General features: G+C 33.5%; 2 protein-coding genes across 4 annotated transcripts in view; one reads left to right on the top strand and one right to left on the bottom strand.

Moving 5' to 3' along the window:
- The first annotated feature begins 13183 nt into the window (after positions 1–13183).
- LOC111003773 (myb-like protein X) lies at positions 13184–16636 on the top strand. The gene is made up of 3 exons (XM_022274457.2): positions 13184–13310; positions 14750–14964; positions 15039–16636. Exons 1-3 carry the CDS (start codon positions 13304–13306, stop codon positions 16473–16475), a joined length of 1659 nt encoding a protein of 552 aa, XP_022130149.2. The 5' UTR covers positions 13184–13303; the 3' UTR covers positions 16476–16636.
- A 1195-nt stretch (positions 16637–17831) lies between these two features.
- The window catches only part of LOC111003770, a 147833-nt gene continuing 142638 nt past the window's right edge, over positions 17832–23026 (bottom strand). For all 3 annotated transcript variants that reach the window (XM_045630782.1, XM_045630784.1, XM_045630783.1), the window contains 5 exons: positions 21035–22707; positions 20669–20764; positions 20120–20313; positions 19258–19419; positions 17832–18814 (listed from right to left, as the gene is read on the bottom strand). In XM_045630782.1, coding sequence (XP_045486738.1) covers positions 18728–18814; positions 19258–19419; positions 20120–20313; positions 20669–20764; positions 21035–22707 — 2212 coding nt within the window. In that variant the 3' untranslated portion in view covers positions 17832–18727. The remainder of the gene's footprint in view (positions 18815–19257; positions 19420–20119; positions 20314–20668; positions 20765–21034; positions 22708–23026) is intronic.

Raw genomic sequence — 23026 nt, 5'->3', positions numbered from 1 at the left:
ACTTAATTAGATTTTTAGGAGTACAATAATACCTTTCTTTGCCCAAATAATGTATTTCATTATTGAGTTGAAGTTTGGCGTATTCGATCAACTTCTGTCAACATCACCTGTTTAGGAATAATTAGCCACTAATTCTTCATATATATTTTTAATTCAAATAATTCTTACAAGATATTTGTTTTTATTCGGGTTTCAAAAGGTTAACTGTGATACAAAGATGTTAATAATTTGTAAACGAGCAACCTGGTTATAAAACTTATTACTACTACTAGTCTGTACTATCTTATATTTTTAGGCAACTGTTTCCAATTATCAATGCATGCTTTCACATATCGGTCTTTTACTTATGCCGTATAAAGAACTATTGTACGTGCTTAATTGAAAAATAAACAAGGTAAGAGGTTAGGAGATAGCAAGCTTTCGATCAAAATGACAGTCTCTCAATTAGGCTGTTCAATTTGTATTATTTCTCGGTGTAAGCTTTAACTTACTTTGCTTTAGTCATTTTAAATATATCTGACTGGAGATCTGATGCTACAGGAAACGGTTTGGTCGATAAAGGTTATATCAATACGATTTGAAAGTTATGTTATAATATAATGGATATAAAAAGATAATATTTGAATAGAACCTAATGTGTCTAGTGTGAACCGCACTGACATACACTTGGTTGATGCGTGAGTGTGTTAAGTCCTGGCTAATTTTTCCAGCAAGAAGAAGAAGCTAGTCTTCCAGAAGCTCAAAAGAAGCCACTTTTCAGGCTTTACGGAGCGACCTCTCAGCTCCAAGGATGTCTCTGATAATTGGGGAGCCACGCATTTCAGGACTACGTGGGTGACTGATTCATCTGCTCTAAAACAACCTCTACATAAGGGACTGTCTGTCGCATGAACGGCGAAGAGATGAGACATTGGAGACTAATAGAACCTATTAAACACTAAACGTGGTGACATATTTTCGAGATGCATATCAATTAAAGTTACGTTGGAAATTACAAAACCTATTATACTTGCTAATAGTTCTTTTACAATTCGTCATTAAAAAGATTACCCGATAATATATTTTAATTATTATATTTTAAGCTTAGTTATTAGGTAAATTAGAATTACTATTAATCTTTTAATATGTGAGATTTTTTTTCACTAAATAAATATTACCTGATATTAATTGTACAAAAGTATTACAATAATGTTCAAACGTAGTGTTAAACTCGAAGAGAAATCTGCGAACCAAACTATATTTGAATAACTTTACAAATATATTACGAATATGTATAAACGGAAGGGCGTCGTACATTGAAGTTTATAAGTTTCCCATCTTCTGTTCCCACTTCTTATGGTTAACGATGCCTGATGATTTAATTTATAAAAATGGTTAATAAAATTCTTAGTTTGATTTCTGGCATTCGATTTCTTTATTGATTAAATATCTCTACCACATATCCATCACAAAATAAAGAATGTTATTCTCAAGTATAAAAAAGAATGATAAAATATTTATCAAATCACTATGCTATCTTAACAATTTGCATTCAAATAACTTGAAGTAAGCCATTCCAGTTTTTATGTTTCGTGTATTTTACACGTCATCGCCTCTAGCTCTTTGTAAATTGCTTCAATGATGTCTCACTGCATAAAATACGTATATTATCACCTCTCTTTCGGGGAGAAACGAGTCGGATTTTATTTAAAATATTTACGCTCTTTATTTAAAGCTAAGAATTCTACATGAAAAATGTTTATACGTTTACAGTCTATTAGAATCAGCCAGTCAAACCGTCAGTAGAATTCAGCGTCTGATTTATTGTCACATATTTTATACACACACACATACTTATCAATTATATTATTTAGAACATACAAAATTACAAACTAATAAGGAAAGAAAGCAAAGCTTAAAAGTAACTTACACCTTAATAAAGATATATTAAATACTTCTAATGTTACATTTACTGCCGTGCATTCTCAAAGGATGCAGTCAATCGCAGAACGGACAAGAAGAACTGGCAATAAACTCTCTGCCACTCTTTATAATCGCCAAGTTTTTTGTTTTAGAAAAGGTTTGTCAGGAGCTGCAACCATTACACGATGTTTTACATGACATCTTTTAGTGATTAACTATAGTAAATATATATATATATATATATTTACTTTTTCCATATTTATTCTTTCTTCCATTTCTGCTTGTCCGCTTGCCAGGGGGCAAAGGCCTCCTCCACTCTACTCCATTCTGTTCTAAGGCCACTCTACCCCATGTTGTTCCCGCGACTTGTCTAATGTCATTGTTTTTTTTTTTTAGTAAAATATATATATATAGAAACGAAAAAAAACAAAGATTTGTCCTCTATCAGCAATAAGCATGGTGAAATAGGAACACGCACTTACGTTCTCGTGGGAACAACACGCAAATACATAGACGAAATGACTAACATGAATAAACTGGAATTCAAGTCTGACCAGTCACCACAAGTAGCAGATGGTTTCATTATTAAATAAATACCTAAAAACAATTTTTCAATAAGCCAATTTAGTGCCATATATATATAAATAGCAAAGATCTGGGTTTCGATTTCCAGAGAAATGGAAAACTTTTAAAATCACAGACTATACGTAGTGTTAAAATAAAAATATAAAACATTTTTTTCGTAAAGTATCTGTTTGGAGTATCTTTATATCAACTTTCATTTCATTCAGCTATAAGTGGCCAACACAATATTCTTCAAGAACGTAGGCAGCCTTTGACACGCGATCCGACACCGGAAGTCGTTGCAATATCACAGATCTTAGGTTTTATATAAAATTACGTTATATTTTATATTAAACTGAAAGTTTGCTTTTCATAACAATATGATTAAAATAAGTTAATTATAACTTATATATAAAAAGGAATATAATATTTTTAAATAATTAGTGACTGGTTTTGAGTCTATGGCGTAGATTTTCAACTTTATACGGCTTGTATAGAAATCCATTTTTACACAATATTTTACGGTTCCCAGGGAATGAAAGGGTATATTGTATAGATACATGTAAAATTATCTCCTATTTTAAACCAACATTCGTGTATTTTCAGCCTTAACGAGTTCTTACGAAAACACTGAAGTCAAAATTGAGTTTTCGAGTGGACAAGACAGGAAAATCGAATAAAGCGTCAGAAATGGTTATCATTTGTGAATTAATGTGTTTTTATTTATATAAGATTTTTTCCTTTTTAAAATAAAAGGCGCTTTATCTGATCTTAAATATTACTAGAGGGCTCGCAAGTGCGTTGCCAGCCTTGAATTGGTACGCTATTTTACTGAAGGACCCTAAGTCGAAATGCTTCGCAAATTGTAATATCCGTGGCTTCGTAATAATAGTAATAGTAATTATCCTTAACCGATTTTAAATCCAGGTTTCGAATCATCTGAAAGTGTTTTTTTATTTTGTCTTATATATCCTTTACTAATGTCAAGTTCTATCCCATCTTTCAATTTAATATATAACATGACACATTTATTCCAATAATTATAAAATCAAATATAATCTATTATCAAAATACATAAATAAATATTACATTACAGACGTTAACTGCCGTGAAGCACTCAAAATGTAGAGTGATATGTGCATTTATGTCTAAAATTATTTTATTTCAATTTTATTAAATTTAGTCTTCCGGTCTGTGTGACTGTGTGAGTGTGATATAACTAATGAACGGATTTATGTACGGTTTACCACCAGTATGATCGCAAAATGTGGAGATTTTCCCAAGACCCTCGCAAAAGTATATGTACTATACTTCCAGCCATCGATACTACATCGAAGTACGCATGCAGAAGAAACCTGGAACTATAGTTAAAATATACGAAAGATATGAAGCAATGGAAGGCAAAAATCAACTCATTTTGACCGAGCTATTTTTAATAAGGATTCCTAACAAATCGACAATACGCCTACAAGTTGTGTCTCGAATGCAAGCAAACAAAGACACGTATTGTATCCTCACAATAGCTTCCATTACTGTGCTTAGTTCGAGCTGCAGATTCATATCCATGTCACATCTTTACAAAAACAATGGACCAATGCACTATTTTTATCTTTCCATTGTCTCTTCAAGGTTAAATCTACGTATATGCTCTAAGTACAATAGCTTTTACGTCAGCAATGCAATCTAAACGCCTTGTTCATGCCTGTTTTTTGACATCTTCAAATAGGTTGGTCATGCCTGTTCTTTGACATCTTCAAAAAGGTAAAAATATCGCAATACCGTCATTAAAAGGGTAATTGATCAAAAAGGTTTTATAAAAATAAACTAGACGTCCCAACGCAAGTAATTTGTATTTATTTATTCCTCGAACTCTGAGGAAGGTTTTTATGGAGAGAAAAAAAACATAACCGAAAAGTGCCATATTAAGACAAAATGAAATTCTTCGGGGCAGCTAGTTATAATTATGACAACATCAACATATGGCTAAACATTTATTTATTTATTTACAGAAACACAAACATTATCCTCACCGACTATCCCAATACGATAATGTGAAAAATATATGATTAAGTATATAATATTAAAAACGTAATATACTAATATCGCTACTGTGAATTCACTCTGCGAACATATAAATATGTCTACGGACGCAACGTTTTTATTGACGGGGGGGGATCTTTGCAGCAGACTGATTCTAGCCCTCGGTAGCAAACCACATACATATATATACCCTTGGTACAATGAGACTGAGTTCTTGGAGTACACTTGGGTACAAGACCCCACAAGACTAATTAATAAAATATAATATATATAGACTGTAAGTCACATCTGGTTTCCAATTTTTTGGTTAATCCTTGCAATTTATCATTATGTGATCTATGGAAGTAGGTAATATAAACTGGGTGAATTAAACACTTTATTTCGTTTGAAACATACCATTAAACGAAAACATTCCACTATTTTATCGGAGAGTGTCAGTCTTATTCCAATTACAGCAGATACAAATCTAACCATGCCAAAACGCAATACCTCAGAATTAATAAAATACTTTAGGTACAAAATAAATAATTGTAACATTTATAATCATATACAGAATTTTTTAATATATTAAACGCAGTAAAACTATTTTATTTAACTGCACAGGCTTTCAATTACTATGTCTGATATAAAACTAAGGTGTTCAGATGACAAATGTTTTAATATTGGCACATAGATCACGTGTAAGCGTCTGCTTTTAAAACGCTTTTCGTTTACAAATGTAAATGAATTTTTCATTAGAAATAATTGTACTAGCATAATTTTATAGTTTTTGATTCTAATAGGGAATGGACCACCTATTGCTTCTATTTATTTAATTTAAGTTAGTACCCCTGAGGAACCGACCATAATTTCTACAAAAGCCAAACCCGTCTGTCGGCTACGTTTATGGTAAACAACGTTGCCTCGCAGGCCAGTGGTTAATCGCATGAATCAATGCTCTTGACACATCGAAGGCTTAAACAATGGATACTAAGTAAAAGCCGAAAATCAAAACTTTAAATGGCGGATTTTTATTAAGTAAATGTCAATCTTTGAAAAAAAATTTTTTTATAAAAAAAAAACATTTTCATATAAAGCACGTCGGTTGCCGAATACTCGGATCCGAGAGAGAGGGATGGTAATGGTTTAAAGAAATGAACGGGATGATCCGAATGGGCGGCATCGCTATGGTCCCGCTCCACTCGAATCCGATAAAAGAGCTGGCTAGCATGGGTTAATGAAACAGATTCTCTATCCTGAATGTACAGTATAAAGAAATAGTAATTTATAGTCGTTGTTATTATATTGGATGTAGAAAAATGTTTGTATTGGACTGTCTGCTTTCATAGTTCCTATATTTCATAGTATTATATTTATGTAATATGCGGAAAACTACCACAATACCATTAATAACGTTTTTATGGGTACGAGGTGAACAAGACTAATTATTTTCACACACACATAAAATACATGATTTTCTACGCAATTAAATTCCAGTTAAGATTATATCTTTGAAAATTATTATTATTTTAATTAAAATGTACGTACTTCAAGATAGAAAAACAACCGAAAACGATGTTCACCATGCAAGTATTTGGTGAATATCATGAATATTGAAATGTATTGCAAAATAGTCTTTATTGCTTTAATCTTCGTGAATAATTTTGTGTGGCTTGCTGAAGGCTAGATAGATTTACATCAGCAATACTAATCATGCGCATATAACATTATGAAGTACCGTAATCTTTATAAGTAAAGATAAAAATCTGTGTGTCCATCAAATTTGATATATGTATTCAATGAAATCAGACAACGCGCGGTCGTGTTCATTTGGGTGAACAATATTTTTTAATATCGTTAACAATTTAGTTAATAAATATATAAACAAGTTAAACTTGTCTATATTAAGCAATTAGAATAAATGTTGACAAATAATTACTATTCAGCCACAACCAATGCAACGTTTTTGCATTCTTTGATTGTCTTCAGGACATCGGCCTTCTGTGCCTTAGACATGGCCCATGTTCATGTTTGAGGCATGTCTATTTTCTCACGACATTAATCTGTAGGAGCAAGCGTTAAATGCATAGACTGAAAGCAAAATCTATTGCACAGCTGGTCTTTTAACTCACAGTTGAGATTTACGGTTAGAATAACTTTATTTCTCATAGGAATTAAAAAAAAAATTCGCTTACTGAGAAAAAAAAAAAAAAAATTGCACGTATAACCCTTAACATTGCTCAGTATGTTGGCTTTTTAAAGTAGGTACACTTCCCAAGTATTGATACTGTAACAAGTTCTACCGTTTCATTTACAACCGATAAATAAAATATTAATGGACATTACTAGAACGTCTCAAGATAAGATCAGAGAAGTAATAAATAAAGTTTTTTTTTTACTCAGGCCATTAAATAAATTATATGAAATTTTTAGTTTTATATTTGAAATCCCGCAACGGTGTGTAGTAGACACTTATTATCTTATTAATCATTTTCGTTTAACGCAACCAATTCAGTTTTATATGATTTGTGTATTTTGGCTAAGAATATTATACAACTAAGTTATAAAATAAAAACAAACCTTTCCTTTCTATCAATTAATATTTTCAAAGAACTTTTTTATATCAAAGTATTTAAGCTTTACAAATAGGCCGCGAAATTTTTCATCTATTGCTACAATCTCACAATTTTTTGCTAGTAGAACGTGGCTGCTGAGTGCTTAAAATATATAGGAATACAATTTATGTCCGTAAATGATTTAAGTATAGTTGTTTGTATCTCCAGATCATTTTTTAGATATTACGTTATGGAGTTTTTCGTTTATATTGTCATCGGATGATTTTTGTTTTCCGTGACACGCCGGAAATGTGTGGCGTATACACTTCAGAAGTATACAAACTATTTCTAACATAGGATTAACAACTGTCCCAAACCTATCGTGCGATTCTAATCCTTTAGGCGCTTCGGTAATTGGAAATCAAATGTCCAATCGGATCTGTAGTGGCTATTCTGATTAATGGTTCAAAAGGACTCAGGCGATAACTTTCAGCGAATAATTTATCAGCGGAAAATTTACGTTTTCATGACTATCATATCAGTCAAAATTGATTTTGATTTAATTACTTTGGTTTCACCAACTAACTTGAAGAACAAAAAACTTAACGATTAAAATTAGAGGCGGCGAGTTCTTTACCAATTATTTTTGTCAATTCTACGCTCATTATCTGAGAACTGGTAATATTGTAAATTTATTTTAAATAGTCGACTTACTTTTGACTTTTTTGCAATTGAAGCATGAATTAAAAAGTAAAAAGCTACCACGCCATCGTTTTTTTGGTAATTGTATTATTCAATGTCAAATAATTGTAGCCTACTGGCCAGAAGTCGCAAGTCTTTTCTATGATTCTAAGCCACATAAATTTAATCACTACTGACTTTTTTACCAATACATTGCAAAATTAACATTAATTAAAAAATATCAATACCTTATATAAGCGTAATCAAAATCGCTAACAAAGTTGCAGGCTGAAAATTGTTAATCATGTATTTTGAGGAAAGCACTGAATAACTGTATTTTACGTAACCTTCAATTGATAATGTGAATCGTATAGTAAGTGGAAACACCAAGATTAAATATTTGTATTAATGCAATTACTTTCTCTTTCTAATAAAATGTATTAATCATTGCGTATTTAGTTTACCCAGTACGACAATTCAGGGTCTGACAGTTTTTAAAACAACTTTCTTTAAGGGTTTTTGGAATGGGGAAATTTTTTATTAGTTTTCCCATACTCTATTTAATTCTCTCACTAAATTAATAACTTAGTGAGGATAATTTTGTATAATTGACTGCCAAACCTAAAAATAATTAATTTCTTACTAGGCTAGTCTCTCTAGCATTTGCGCATAAGTAAGGCTTATCTCTATTGAGATTGGCAATCAATCAAAGTTTATATCTCCAGTGAATGAATAGCTGATAATCGGTACTATGACGCCATAACTGAATTGCGCTAGCAAAGTGTTTCCACATTAAGTGCTCTTTTCTCGGATCCGAGTGGCGCGGGGTCATAGTAGCGGTGCGGAACCGTGCGAGCATCCTGTTCATTTTTTTAACCATTGCCATCCCTATGCAACTGCTCTCAGATCTGAGTATTCGTCACCCAATGTGGTGTATGCCGACCAATCGGATTTGAAAAACGTTTTTTTAATAAAAATTATAATATACATTCGTATATATTTTCAAACGTTCTTATTTATTTAATAAAAATTCGCCATTATAAGTTTTGGTTGTTAAAATAATTGAAAAAAATATTAAAGAAATCCTAGAAAGGGCTGGCCTTATGTCTGAATCTTTTTCATTTCATTTTTAATAGGTAGATTAGTGATCAGCCTGCTGTGCCTGACACACGCCAACTTTTAGGGTCTAAAGCAAACCGGATGCCACACGATGTTTTCCCCGTTCGCGTGAATATTAAATGCCCACTAAAAAGAAAGCCAATTGGTGCACAGTCGGGGATCGAACCTCAGGGATGAGCGGCGCAGGCTGCAGCCACTAATCCTGCACTCTCATTAAATATCAGGATAATTTAAATGTAGTGTATATCCCGCTTAAATATAATAAAACTTTATTGAACAATTTATAAACGCATTGGAATTTAAGAGTTAAAAAGCTGCCGTTAAATCTAATTGCATTCAAATAAATAGTTGAATGTGTAGTCATCAATTACTACACAAGTGGGAGGCAGTTAATCGTTTTCTTTTTAAGCACTTCATAGAATAAATGTGCAGAACTGATATAGTTTTTGAAATATCGGCGCTATGTAACTGTAAGTAAGACGCTCATATAAGTAATCTAAGTACAAAGTATAAGTAAAGAAATTTAGTTCCAGACAAGAGATATTAACATTTAATAATGGCCAATCTCAATAGACATGTTAAACGACTGTCAGCCAAATATATAATATAAAAAATATATGTTTATGAAAATTTGGCGTTTTAACCGTTCTTTAAGTCGGTCATACAAATATACATATATAATAATCTGTGCACAAAGTATTATAAGCGTCATTAATATTCGTGTTGAGTATGTAAAGCGACTTTTAATCAATAACAAGCGGAAAATACAATCGACATTTTTGGCGTGGAGCATTTTCACGGCCTCGTCAATAATGTTACAGAAATATTGAGTAAAGGCGTTGTTCTGGTAGTGATTATTTTTTAAAGGGACTTTGCAACATTTTGCGTAAAAAATGGATTTTTATGATTATTAACACCGATATTTTGACGATGTATGAAAACGTAACTAAAAACTACCAACCCCTTATAAATATAAAACGCAATTGTTATTTAACTTTTAGTCAGGTCTGGAGGCCTCGGGGCAATAAGGCAGTGGAGGCCCTGGTCCCAAATTATTTCCCAAATAAAATGAACTATTTTTTTCAGTTGAATTTTTCGATCAATTATTTATTGTGAAACCAAGTAGATTAGTATTTAACAAACATATAAAAATATATTAAAAAAAAGATTTTTAATTCCGTACAATTCTGACAGCTATCATTTTTTGACATGTAAGAGATAGCAAACCTTTTTGGCCCGTCACAATTTCTATTTCAATACGAGTATGAACATCTGAGTCTATACATACATTTTATTTGTTAGTGAATGTATCCATGTTATTAAGTGCGGTGCTCCACATTAAAAGTAGTTTAACGACGTGATAACTACGTCCCTTTTTGTCACAAACAGTAAAACACGCACGAGTAAAGAAAACATTTTTTTTAAAGGTTTCCCTAAACCTGGAATTAGTAGGCAGTGATGCCAGCTAAATAAATAAAATAAAGTAATTAAACTCTATTGAGTATATTCTTCGTGATATTAAAATATTTGTTATTTTAGTATTAGGCCACATTAGTTAGTAAATAATTAGATTTACCCCTTGTAGGTAAAAAAAAACATACGTAGCATTTCATATTTTATTACCCTCAAATGGGTCAATTTTTCCCTTTTTCGGTGGAGAAATGTTTTTGTAGCAACACTTAAGAAATGTCAGAATTCTACGAAATGAAAAATCAGAATATAATACTATTTAGTCTATTATTATACTGTGGGGGCCCCGAGGCTTTATACCCGGTTCCCTAAATTCAGCCCTCCTTTTCATATAATTAAAGCTTAACGAGTTTGTGGATAAGGTTTATTTTACAGAAAAACGTATCTGCTTATTTATTCTATGGCCTGATAATGTAGCAAATAAAAGCAGTAGGTATCCACAACCCCCACTAGTAGAGCGTGAGCCTCACGTGATTTGCTCTGATGAACTAATAGCACTATAAATAGATATTACTTTTTTCATTAACGCATTTCGAAATGATTGTACAGATAATATTGCTGGAGCACCTAAAATTACACCGATGTAATATGTTCCTTTAACATCGATTTAGCCAAATAATAAAATGACCTTGACGTAAAGTCTATTGCCTATTATTAGAATCATGACAAACAGTTTTCGTTTTAAATAGACTTGTGTCGCTAAAAAAGGTTCTCATAACTTAATTAGGAAATGACAATTTAACGAAAGAACCTCCTGGAAAAGGTTCTGCAGTTTTACATAATAATGCCGGGGTCAGAAATTTTTAACGTGCGTCAAAGTGTAGTCTCTTTGGGTTCAGGCGTCCTTTCTATAGTGCAAGAATAAGAGTAGAAATGTTATTTGACACCAGCTTCCCGCGCAAACTTCATTTCGGCTTAATATGATTTTTACTTAGCACACCGTTAGTACTAAATGAAAGTTAATATCATTTTTATTTTCTCCATAAAAATTACCCAAATTACGAAAGTTCTTTAGGCGCATTATGGTAAAATTTTTACGGATGAAACGTCACAAAGATGTGCAGCGTTTTTGTCGAAGACAAGGAAGAGAGCAATTAAGTCTAATTGAGAGAGAGTGAGAAAGGGAGATCGAGAAAAAATACACGCTTTTGGATGAAGTACCTATTCGTTTAGTAGTTACATATTAGAACTTTAGATGTCAATTCTGTCGCATAACGTTTTGCGCAACGCAATTTTTTTATTTATTTATATTATTATTAGCACGTATTATATATATATATATATATATAAAAATAGATTAAGTTATATAATATGGCTTTTAAGAGAGTTTAAAATTACGTAAGTTCATTACTGATAAGTGAATGTCAACTGACATTTTATCAACTAAATCTTAAGAATTGAAAATCCATTGATGTTATATCCGTTTAGATAAGTAAAGATTTACATTTGATTGAAGTATTCTAGAACGATTAATTGTAAAAAACATTTAAATTTAATTTCACAAAAAAAATTATATATGAAAACTGTAGGGAACCTTTCAAAGGATTAAACGGGTAATTCTTCAATTCTTAAACAGTATCTACTATACTTTTGACATCTTAAGTACATCAAATTTCTATACAATTGCTCTAGGTCGAGTTTCCATTTCATTTTAAATATGCTTCAATAAAGTTTTCCATACTAAAATGAATTGTAACTGTTTGTTAAAGTTAACTTTGAACTTTACGGTTAACTATCCCTACTCAGAACTGTTACTATTTATTTATTGTATACATAATCTGAAATAACAAAGAAGTCGGTGTGGGGACAGGGAAGACACACAAACTGAACACAGTTTTTCTGTCCACCAGGACGTCGAACAGTCGAACAAATTTAAATGAGTAACTTATATACTAAGGCATATACATTATATCATTATAATCATTGAACCAATCAAATTGCACGTTAAACATCACAACGCTCCATAGATGGCCGAAGCCGATGCATTAAATATTGAAATAAATAGTCGGAAATATACGGAATACACTACACAATTCTTAATTTGAAATAATTTGTTACACACGTATATTTCTTCCATTAAAGGCAGAGTTGATCACCTTTTCTTTATATTCTCATAGTTATTCCGTGTGTATGTCCTCGGAATGTGTGCCTAAAAAGTAGGATTCTGTAAAAAAGGATGAATCTTAATGTATAAAGAGTTAAGTTTATTTTTTAGATCCAATATCAGGCTATGAAAGTAATAGGGTTTAGATTATCTAAACAACTAATACAAACAAGCAGTTTTCCTCAATATATACTTAGGTTAATTAAAAATCTTTACGTCTTATTCATAACAATTATATTATAAAGTATGTTAATAAAATCACCTTATGAAGTACAAGGTCAAGTGGATTACTATGGTATATTGCTATTTATTGGTCAGAGAGATTGTTAGGGTGCGTGATAATGTAAAGAAAAATTGCTACTACTTATATACTAACTAAAAGACATATTTACTAACTAAAAGACTTAGCGTTCTTAGACTAGCGTATTGAATTTTAACGAAAATACCTTGAACGTATCTCTCAGGGAACAACCCCAACGGGAGTCGTTGGATCTCAAAACAGAATGCCTGGTGAAACGGACTGTGGAAGACTTCGAAAACTATTAGGAATTTGATTTATCAACTACTTTAATAGAATGTATCATTTTTTAATACTTAAGTTAGTAATATTTCTAGCATTCAGCAGTTATACCAATCCTTGTATGCATGCAGTTAATTCATTGTAATGTACTTCGCGTAAAGAACTGTATAATAAAATAATCGCACGATCAATTTACCAATGTGAATGTTCCCCATTTCAAAGATATGTTTGATCGACAGTATCATTTGCTTCTCTTAACCCTGGGTGATATCAATGCGTTAAGATATTGCTCGTTCGATAAAATTCAGGTGATCTCAACACATCTATTATTTTAGTTATCGATCATTTCGAAGACCGATCGCAGTCACCATGAGCAGTGAGTATTTCTTTTATTAAGCTTTTACGGTATTAGAAAAATATTTACGATATTTATAAAAACTAAATCAGTCTGATAAAATGTAGTAATTAGTTGAAATGGTCGAAATACACGATTTGTTCTTTATGAACACTGTTATAATATTTTCAATTAGATTTGAAATTTTTTGAGACAACCAGAGAGGAATCTTTTGAAATTGTTATTTTTAAAACCAAACTTACTGAAAATATTATTGAAAATACGCTATAATCTATAAGCTATAATCGGAAATTTAGTTTTTGTTAGTTAATCAATTATAGATTTTTTTAAATTAAAGGTTGATTAAATAAAACAAAATTTAACTATCTATATTTCTATATTTTTAAAAAACATTCCTACAGTTTTGTTGTTGTCCAAATACTCTAGCTTTATATATCTCATATAAAAAATATACAGTTTACAGGAAACCATATTTCTCCAAATTATTATTAAGGAATCATTCAGGAATCCATGTAACGAAAATAATATAGAAACATCACATGTTATAATGAATGTGAATAAATAATTTTAATATACTTTCATTTCAACACCCAAATCCGAATATTACAATTATTAACTTTGGAACTAGTGACATGTGATAATTACATAATTATTCATTCATAACTTAGCTATTTAACAGTTCGTGAAATTCCGTTGCTGAATATAACACGCAATCAAACTGCGTTCTATATTTCGAACAAAAGCCTAAAATTTAATATTCGGTATGTCATTTATAGGTTTAGCGTTGGAAAGTTTGACTAATGTAGGTACTTTCACACGGGTTATTAATTTGGTGATTCTACCACACTTTGTAACTTGTTTTGTCTTCTCAGTCTTTATGTATCTTTGATAATTTATTATTATCAACTGTATAATGATACCTTTATGGGAATTTAATTTATTGATAAATTGATTACATTACTGAACCAAAGACTATGGATTACATTCAAGTATTCTTATTCTGATTTATTGTTATTTTAAATATTACGTAATATAATTACTATATTATAATAATTATATAAAGGTAAGGTTGATAAGATTCTGAGTAGCAACAATTCAATATCTCTACATTATACAGATAAGTGATTATTTTCAAGTATTCCGTTGAGAAACAATATACTTTTTACATGAGACGGTATTACTTATACATTATATTAAATCATACAACAACATTCTTTCTGTACCACAGAATATACAGGCTTATTTATGGTTAGTTGGACAAGACGAGTACAAATATGAGAGAGAAATAATGCAGTGTACATGTAAAAAATTTTGAACTATACTTAAGTGACAAAGAAAATTTTAATACAGTTCTATCGCAGCGCAGCTCGCGCAAGTTCCAACAATAGGTAGTCTGAAGGATTGGGATCTCATGAAGCAGATATATAAAATGAATAACTTGACTTTTTTTAATTTTCCAGCTGCCATTAGGTTAGTTTGCTTCGCAACGGCGTTGCTCAGTGTTTCCAGCTTCTCAATACCATTGAGACAGGACCCAGAGACCCTGTGCATCGGCCAGCAGAATTTCTTGAGAATTGCTAATGTCGAAAGCTGTACTTTCTACTACCAATGCTACTCCGGCCAGTCTTACTCGATGCAGTGTCCGTTCGGTTCATGGTTCAACGAACAAGAACAGGTCAGTATTTGCTGATTTTTAAGTGAAAAAAGTAGAGTAGCTGAACTAGATTAAAACAAAATATTTACTTGCAGATATGTGACGAGTCTGATGCTCCAGAAGGTTGTGTGGTAGAAATGGAACCTACTCCAGAACCGGAACCTGAGGAAACTCCTGAACCAGAGGAAGAGGTTGAACAAGAACCAGAAGAAGAACCAGAACCAGAAGACGAACAGGAACCAGAACTAGAAGAAGAACAAGAACCAGAAGAAGAACAAGAAACAGAAGAAGAACAGGTGCCAGAAGAGGATCAAAAACCAGAAGAAGAACAAGAGCCAGAAGATGAACAAGAACCAGAAGATGAACAAGAACCTGAAGATGAACAAGAACCAGAAGAGGAACAAGAAGAGCCAGTAGAGGAACCTGTCACAGAACTAGAACCCGAGGAGGAGCCAGAATTAGACCAAGAAGGAGAAGAAGAACAAACTCCAGAAGACGAGAATGAAGAAGTAGAAGACTCTGAGTCTAATCAGGAACCGGAAGAGAATGAGGTAGAAGACTCAGAACGAAAATATAAAACAAGGAAAATAAGGCAATTAGATTCTGACGACGATGGTGATGATGGGGAGGTTGATGCTGATGAGGAGAATGATGATGAAGCAAATATTGAGGAGGACGACGAATCTGCACAAAAGTTTAAAACAAGAAAATTAAAGCAATTCGAAACTGAGGAGGCTGTGGAAGATGATGAAGATAACGTCGTTGATGACTTAGTAGATGATCTGAAGAAGCAATTAGATACTGCTGAACAAGACGAGGAAGATGATGTGAATGATGATGGCGAAGAAAACGAAGAAGCCGAAAATCTAAAACAGTTGGAGGTAGAGGATGGAGGCAAGCAGTCTAATGAAGATGAAGAGGCGGATGATTCTAATGATGACGAAGACGAGAATGTAGATGATCAGTCAGATGATGATGAAAATGACGCTGACGATTCCGACGAATCGGAACGAAAATTTAAAACGAGAAAACTTAAACAGTTAGACAATGAAGAAGACGAGACTGTAGATGATCAGTCAGATGATGATGAAAATGACGATGAGGATTCCGAAGAATCGGAAAGAAAATTTAAAACAAGAAAACTGAAACAGTTAGAAACTGATGATGAGGAATTGGAGCAGTCAGATGACGATGAAAACGAAGAATCGGAGAACAATATGGAAAGAGGTAGAGAACACAATCACAACCATGATCACAACCATGGTCAACACCATGAACACAATCATGGTCATCACGATCATAATCACGACGACTCCGAGGGATCAGGCAGTGAAGAAAATGAGGAACTAGTGGATGTTATTCCACAAGGAATCCCCCTTCAGGAAGACGTTGAAAAAGACGATGAAACTGATACCCAAAGACTGAAGCGGTCTCTCCAACAAGTCATTGACAGTGAGGAATTAGAAGAATCTATTGAACAAGATGTGGCTGCCCAAAACATCTTCTATAGATGGCTCGGCGCCATTAATTAGACGATTTTTTCAAAAGCATTTTATATTGAGTGCTATCTAAAACGTAGTTTTGAATAAGTTAGTTATAGTATCACTTTGTGCAATTTTGTAAATATGACGTGTGTACAATAAATTATTATGCGTTATTGTTTAATTACGAATGATTCATGGCATTAATTAGATAATTGAGTATCCTTATTTTTCCAATATTACGTCATCTCGATTTTTATATTTAAATGACTATTAGAGACTTACCTCAATATACCTAGTAAGGTATTAATTAAACTTAATTAAGGATTTCATTAAGGTCTTGGATCAAGATCAAAGCCTAGTTATGCATCTCATTCACCTCAAGATCGGCGTTTCTTGTCACTACACGAATTCGATGTAAAATGATGCGTGCTTTTGTCAACAGATGGCACCACGTATTTTAACTACATATTATGCTATTGAGCGGAGAAGAATCCAGCACAAAAGAGATCAAACTACACTAGACTAACTTCGGTCCAGCCGATTTTGAGTTATAAGTGGTCTAACTGAGATGACTTTGTTTCATATATTTAGATATAGAAACGTTTAGCAATAGCTATACATTTTTGCAAGGAATAAGGCAAATAACATTTATGTAGCATGCAATTTATTATAACATATAATTTGAAGTCAACTAAGTCGGAGATAGGCAATATCCAGCCATATGTGTGTGATGTATCATAAATACCTAGGGATGCATCGATACGATACCGATATAGTGATATCGTCGATACCGATACCGAGATCAACGCTCAGTGAAATTAAATTAACCTAAACATATCCAGTAACTTTAAATAAGCTTAAAGTAGTTAGTTAAAGAATTAAGTTAATAATTAAGATCTGTATAAGACCTGCAGAGAAGAATCGGTCAGATCCAATAGAGCTATATAATATATCGCGGGAAACCCAATTTATCGCCGATATATCGGTATTGGATGCATCCCTAATAAACTTCATATATAGGAGTTAAAAAATAAAAAATCGCATTTAATTTTAGCATTTATTACATTATTATACAAAATAAATCTCAATACAATAATAAGTAACACAACCAAAGCAAATTAAATCTTTTGAGAAATACATTGTCACAGTGCTGGCCATAAATGCATTCGATAATTAATAAGTACGTTAACAGAACCTCTACAATGAATTTGACGAAGTAAAAATCGCTGAAATATTTGTATGAAACTTTTTGTTTTGTTTAAACATATGAAATATTGGTTTTTCGCGAACCACTAAAGACACGAAGATTTATCATTATTTCTAGCGCTTTACTTTGCCAAACTCACAGTGGAGAGTTAAAAATGGGTCCTTACTCGTCGGCGTTCACCGCTCAGATACAAAATGGAAAGTTAGTACTAAATTACAAAAATAAATATTTCTCGCTAAACTTGCAAGCGGCAAAGACAAATCGATCGAAACATTCGATTGTAAAGAGTGTCACAGGGCATTTTGTGTCGGTACTATGTCTACGTTGGTGATATCAAGTCCATTAATTTCAAACTTCAACAAATGGTCCACCTAAGTCATTGTAAAAGGTAGCTAATGATTAGATATGTGATGTATTGAATACGTACTGAAAGTTAGAACATCGGCGAAAGTTTTAGTAAAGTCGACAAAAAAAATTTAAATGTAAGGCAGGACTACTGTGGTTAATATAAAATTGTTTTAATTGAAATTGGAAAATAAATGTTATTATTGTTATTTCTGCAAATATTCTAACCTCACAGCATTAAAAAACTACATCTAAGCGTATAATAAGTGTTTCTTTCCATACACACACCCTACGAACATTACACAATTTTTGAATAGTCCAAAAAACATTCAAAAACATTGTAATTTACAAAAAATATCACTTTTATTTGTCATATCCATACAAAACGCCAAAATCATCTAAAAACTAAATATAATACAAAAATTATACAAACTGCATCAAAATATATCGGAAACTGAGGAACATTAAAAAAAAATCTTGTATATACAAAATAATTGTATGGATGCGACAAACACAACAATTCCGTTGCAAATCCTCAGATGCGCAGATCCGCAGATGCGAAAATACAAATATCACTTGAACGAATACATAGTTACATTCGGTTAGTAAAAAACGACGCTAAAATTCTTAACCGTTGCTATAAAATTTAAAGCGTGCTTAAGATTAATTGTATCAAATCCCGAGTATAAAAAGTACGAAACAGCTGCTTGTATAAAAGTATGTAACGCGGTAAAAACAACCGAGTGGGTCAAAACAGACCCAGGTCTTTCTTCATGTTTGTCTGCTTCCACGCGGGGAGCGATGCGAACTCTTCTTTGGTCATTCCGAAAGCCTCCTATTGATAAATAACATATAATATTACAATTTGTTCTAAAACATATATTTTTTATTAATAACGAATTCTATCAAATCTACTTTCTTAACTGTTTCGTCACTTTCTGTCTAATTGTGTTTACTATGTGATGAAAAGAGACAGAATGTTTTAAGTTTCAATAAGACTTCGTTCGTTTATACAAAAGGGATTATACTTTTAAGAGTATTACAGGATTTTTACACACTTTCCATTGTTTTAAGACGGTATTTCTCATAATTAAGGATTATATTACTTTTACAAAAAAGGGCTGATCAAGCAAGATAAATCTCTAGCATAAATATAGTTAAAAAGACACCAAATAGTTTGAAAGTTAGCAAAACCAATCAAAGTATTCTTTTGAACGCTTGGGGAAGATAACTTACCGCTGACAAAACTGTGATTTTAACTCTATATACAAAACTCACCATGAAGTGTGGGGACGAAAGATGCCTTTCCAAATGGTGGGGATCTACTAGATCCGGAAGTGGACGTCGCTGTAGTGCGGCTAGCGGAAGTACGCAGGTACTGGCCGTCACCCGAGATAACTCCACACTTGCACTCACAGCCTCGCCTGCCTTGTACCCGCGCTATAACCCGTGCGTTATCATACAGTGCACTTATTTACAATAACATTCCTTTACTTATAAACGCCTCTTAGCGACGAGCCAATATCGTTTATAGAGCAGTCACGTGACTTTACTGAGAGGTTAAGTTTATAAGTAAAGGAGGTATCTTAATATTAAATAGCATTATAAGTACTGGATCCCAAAGATACCAAGCCCCTGTATTAGAATTTATACGGTGCGTTTAATTTTAAAGAGTTCCCAATAATCAAGAGAAAAAAAGATATAGTTTTGTAAGAATGAAAAGTTACTCTTGACGGTGATTGGTCTGCAGTTGACCAATCACAGTTAAGAAACGCTATCTATAGATTTCCTGTTCAGAAGTATAGCCAGAGAGTTAAATTGGATTTAAAAGTAGTATAGTTTTACGTTTATCAGCAATTCTGAAGAATATATTTACCGAAATAAACCAAAATATTGACTTCGACAAATTAAAGTTTTTTTTTTAATTTATCCTTTTTACAGTTCTCTGAATCGATCTTTAAGAGTAAATGGTTACTAATTTCGCTTAATTGACATAAAATTAATCCATCGTTTAAATATACAATTAAATTAAAGACTGTCGCACTATAAAAATATCCGTAGCTGAAATCCTTTAACTAGCCCACAACTAAAACTACCCTCAACCATATACATTTTAAACTACCCTCATCCGATAACTTACCGCTATGTTAGCATCAGCGGCTTCATCGTGCTCCTCCCAGGTGTCGAAAAGCGCTGTAAATGTATCAGGTTCGAGTCCCGCGATGACAACTTGGACGTCGGGTCTCGTCCGTCGGGAGACAGTCCAGTAGGCATCAGCTGTTCTGAGCGCGGCGGCTCTTAGCGACATCCATCGCCCTGCGAATGCTCCTACGCCTGTAAAGATACGAATTATAGTTAAAAGCCAATTTTATTTAAAAACCTTTAAATTATGATATTAAACGCACGAAGTCTTTTAAGTAAGTTTTTTTTTAATTAACCTTGACTAAAACATTTCCTAAATAGCAAAGTATAGCTGATATACATATATAAGAAAATAAATATTATGCAAAGCTATATAATATTATTTTAAAGACAATTTCTGCAATTACAGTCTACAATTGGTACTGCGAATATTTTTTTTTTTCATTGCACGAATATGGTACAAAATGTCAAGGTGGTACAATTGTCAGTCGTTCGCATATTCTGCCACACACAGTGGCGCGCAAATTTATCCTATTAAGTTTCCTACCATTATTTCTCTCAACTTCGATGTCCCCGTCTTCCCCTCGCGGCCACCACCCTTGCCACACCCACACAGACTTGCCGTCGTCCAACAGGAATAAAGCTGGAATATTTAAAAATGTTGAAACAATCGTCTTGTAAACAATCGTGTTTTATATACAACACATTAATATCATATATTTTTTTATTTATTTGTCAGCTTAATAAAATTTAATTCACACATTAAACCGACTCAAAAAATTTAATAAACGAAATACGTAATTGTGATAAAATATCTAGGTATTTTAGTAGTTTTAAAGATATGTAATCGTTCCTTAATAATTAATATTCACTATTAAAATATCGCATTTTTAATATAAAGAAAATAACTTACCGGGTTGTGAAGCAGAGTACAATTCCCTCTGTTCAAACGGGAAAGAGGTGATTAGGCTTTCGTGACGCAAGGGAGACAAAACTTCGTTGGCCTCAAATTGTCCGCTCAAATCCGTGAAATGGAACAACCTTGGAGTGACATCAGCGCCTGCCTCTTTACCCGCACTTAACACCGAGTTATAATACTGCTTGTTGGCAACACCGAGCGCTTCCAACACCTCCTTCGGTTCCTCTCCTTCCTTGATCTCCGAGACCTTGGCACTTTTATCCCCAAAGAGGCTTTTGGGATTCCGCGAGACCAATTTATTCGCCAAATCAACAGCCACCTGCCTTGTATGCTTCAAGCTTCTTGAGCCGTGCCAAACGTAGACGCACGACTTTTGCGTGTCCACCAACACCAACGAACCCCGGCTTCTCAATTGGCGTACCGAACAGGGCACCTGGAGCAAATACGCTTCGTTGGTGACATTTCCTCTGGTGACGTATAGGCGGTATCTACTTTTGTCCGTGTCTCGTTTCCCCTGGTGTACAACCAGGTTTCCTTGGAAGAGGTTCAAGAACGCTGGCGGTTCGGTTCCCTGGGCAACTCGCACTTGTGGGCCTTTTCCTTTGTCCAATTCGACGGTCAGAAGCGCTGCAGCGCCTTTTTCGTTAGATGAAGCGTCTTTTCCCTGCCAGCAGAAGTAGGCGCATCGGTCTCGGCCGGTCAAATTATGTTTCGACGGTTTTCCATTCAACTCTCGACCGGAAACTGTGATCTGATAGTCCCATTTGATGATGTAAGAGTCGCCAGAGTAGAACTCGGCGACGTCAGCCTCGTTTTCGACGGTTTGGTAGTCGTACTCCTGAATGAGCCATTTGCAAACGGCCTGCGTTTTTATTTCGTAATGCCGCATCGACTCTTTGTCGTAGTAATGTGTTCCGCGACCGATGTGAGATCCTTCTAGAATGAGATCTGGATCTTGGTACTCGTTGGACCACATTTCCTCGGCATCACACGGAGTAATCTCGACGCCATTCGATTTATTTTCTTGGGGCTTGATTTTGATAACTCGGCTGAAGTCGGGCCAGTCGAGGAATTTTTCTTTGAAAAGAATAGTTTCCATGTGCTGAGTTACTTTGGACATTATCGCCCACTCGGGTCGAGTTTTAGAGGATTTTGATGAAGTTTTCATTTCTTTTCTTTCTCCTTGTGACTCGGCAGCGTTTAAGGGGTTAATGTGGCATTCCTCGTAGTTGTACCCGTCTTCGTACAACTCTTTAGCTAATTGCGCCGCTTGGCGTCGACTCTCTAGAGGTACATTTTTCCCGTACCAAATGTACATCTCTGAGCCAAAATCGAATACTAAGACTTTCGACTGATTCAACATGGCAATCTTTGGCACTTGGCCCCAATACTCCTTGATGGGCACCAGTTCATCATCCATGACTTCGTAGCACATGTTAGTTTGGACAATACAGGATTCGAAAATCTCATCTTCGTCTGGATCACCTGCTTCCACCGGTTTGTACTCTTCGATGCCTTCGGTGACTCCTAGGAGGGACCAAAATTGGCTCCAATGTTTGTTTGAGTATACTTTGGTTTGTTCATCGATTTTTATGAAAGAGTTGGCGCTTTTACATCCGAGATCCTTTGTGTTAAGAATGTGGTTTGCAATATCTGTGCTTCGGTTTCTGAAAAGAAAGAGAGTTCATCAGACAATTAAATTCAAATGTTATGATATGATTATTGTAATTTTAGTTAACTAAATCATTAATTATATATGATAACAATACAGAAAACAACGACAATTAATTATGATAAATTAAAAAAAAACTAAAAATTTAAATGGATCTGACAATGGCAGAAGCATGTTACGATCGAATCTTCTGGAACGTCCTCTAAGCATTGTTCATAAGTTTTTTGTTATTTGGATTATGAATGTGAATCGGTGATAGTGCACATTTGCCTCAAGTGCTAAACACTTTTAAGTGAAAAATAGAACACAAGAAC

The sequence above is a fragment of the Pieris rapae genome, chromosome 13 (genome assembly GCF_905147795.1).
Source record: "Pieris rapae chromosome 13, ilPieRapa1.1, whole genome shotgun sequence".
In the NCBI taxonomy this organism is placed as follows: Eukaryota; Metazoa; Arthropoda; class Insecta; order Lepidoptera; family Pieridae; genus Pieris; species Pieris rapae.
This window is presented reverse-complemented; position numbering and strand designations above follow the sequence as displayed.

Coding starts and splice junctions, on each gene's coding strand:
- LOC111003773 (XM_022274457.2), top strand. Junction 14,965..15,038: donor GGTTCAACGAACAAGAACAG/GTCAGTATTTGC, acceptor ATTTACTTGCAG/ATATGTGACGAGTCTGATGC.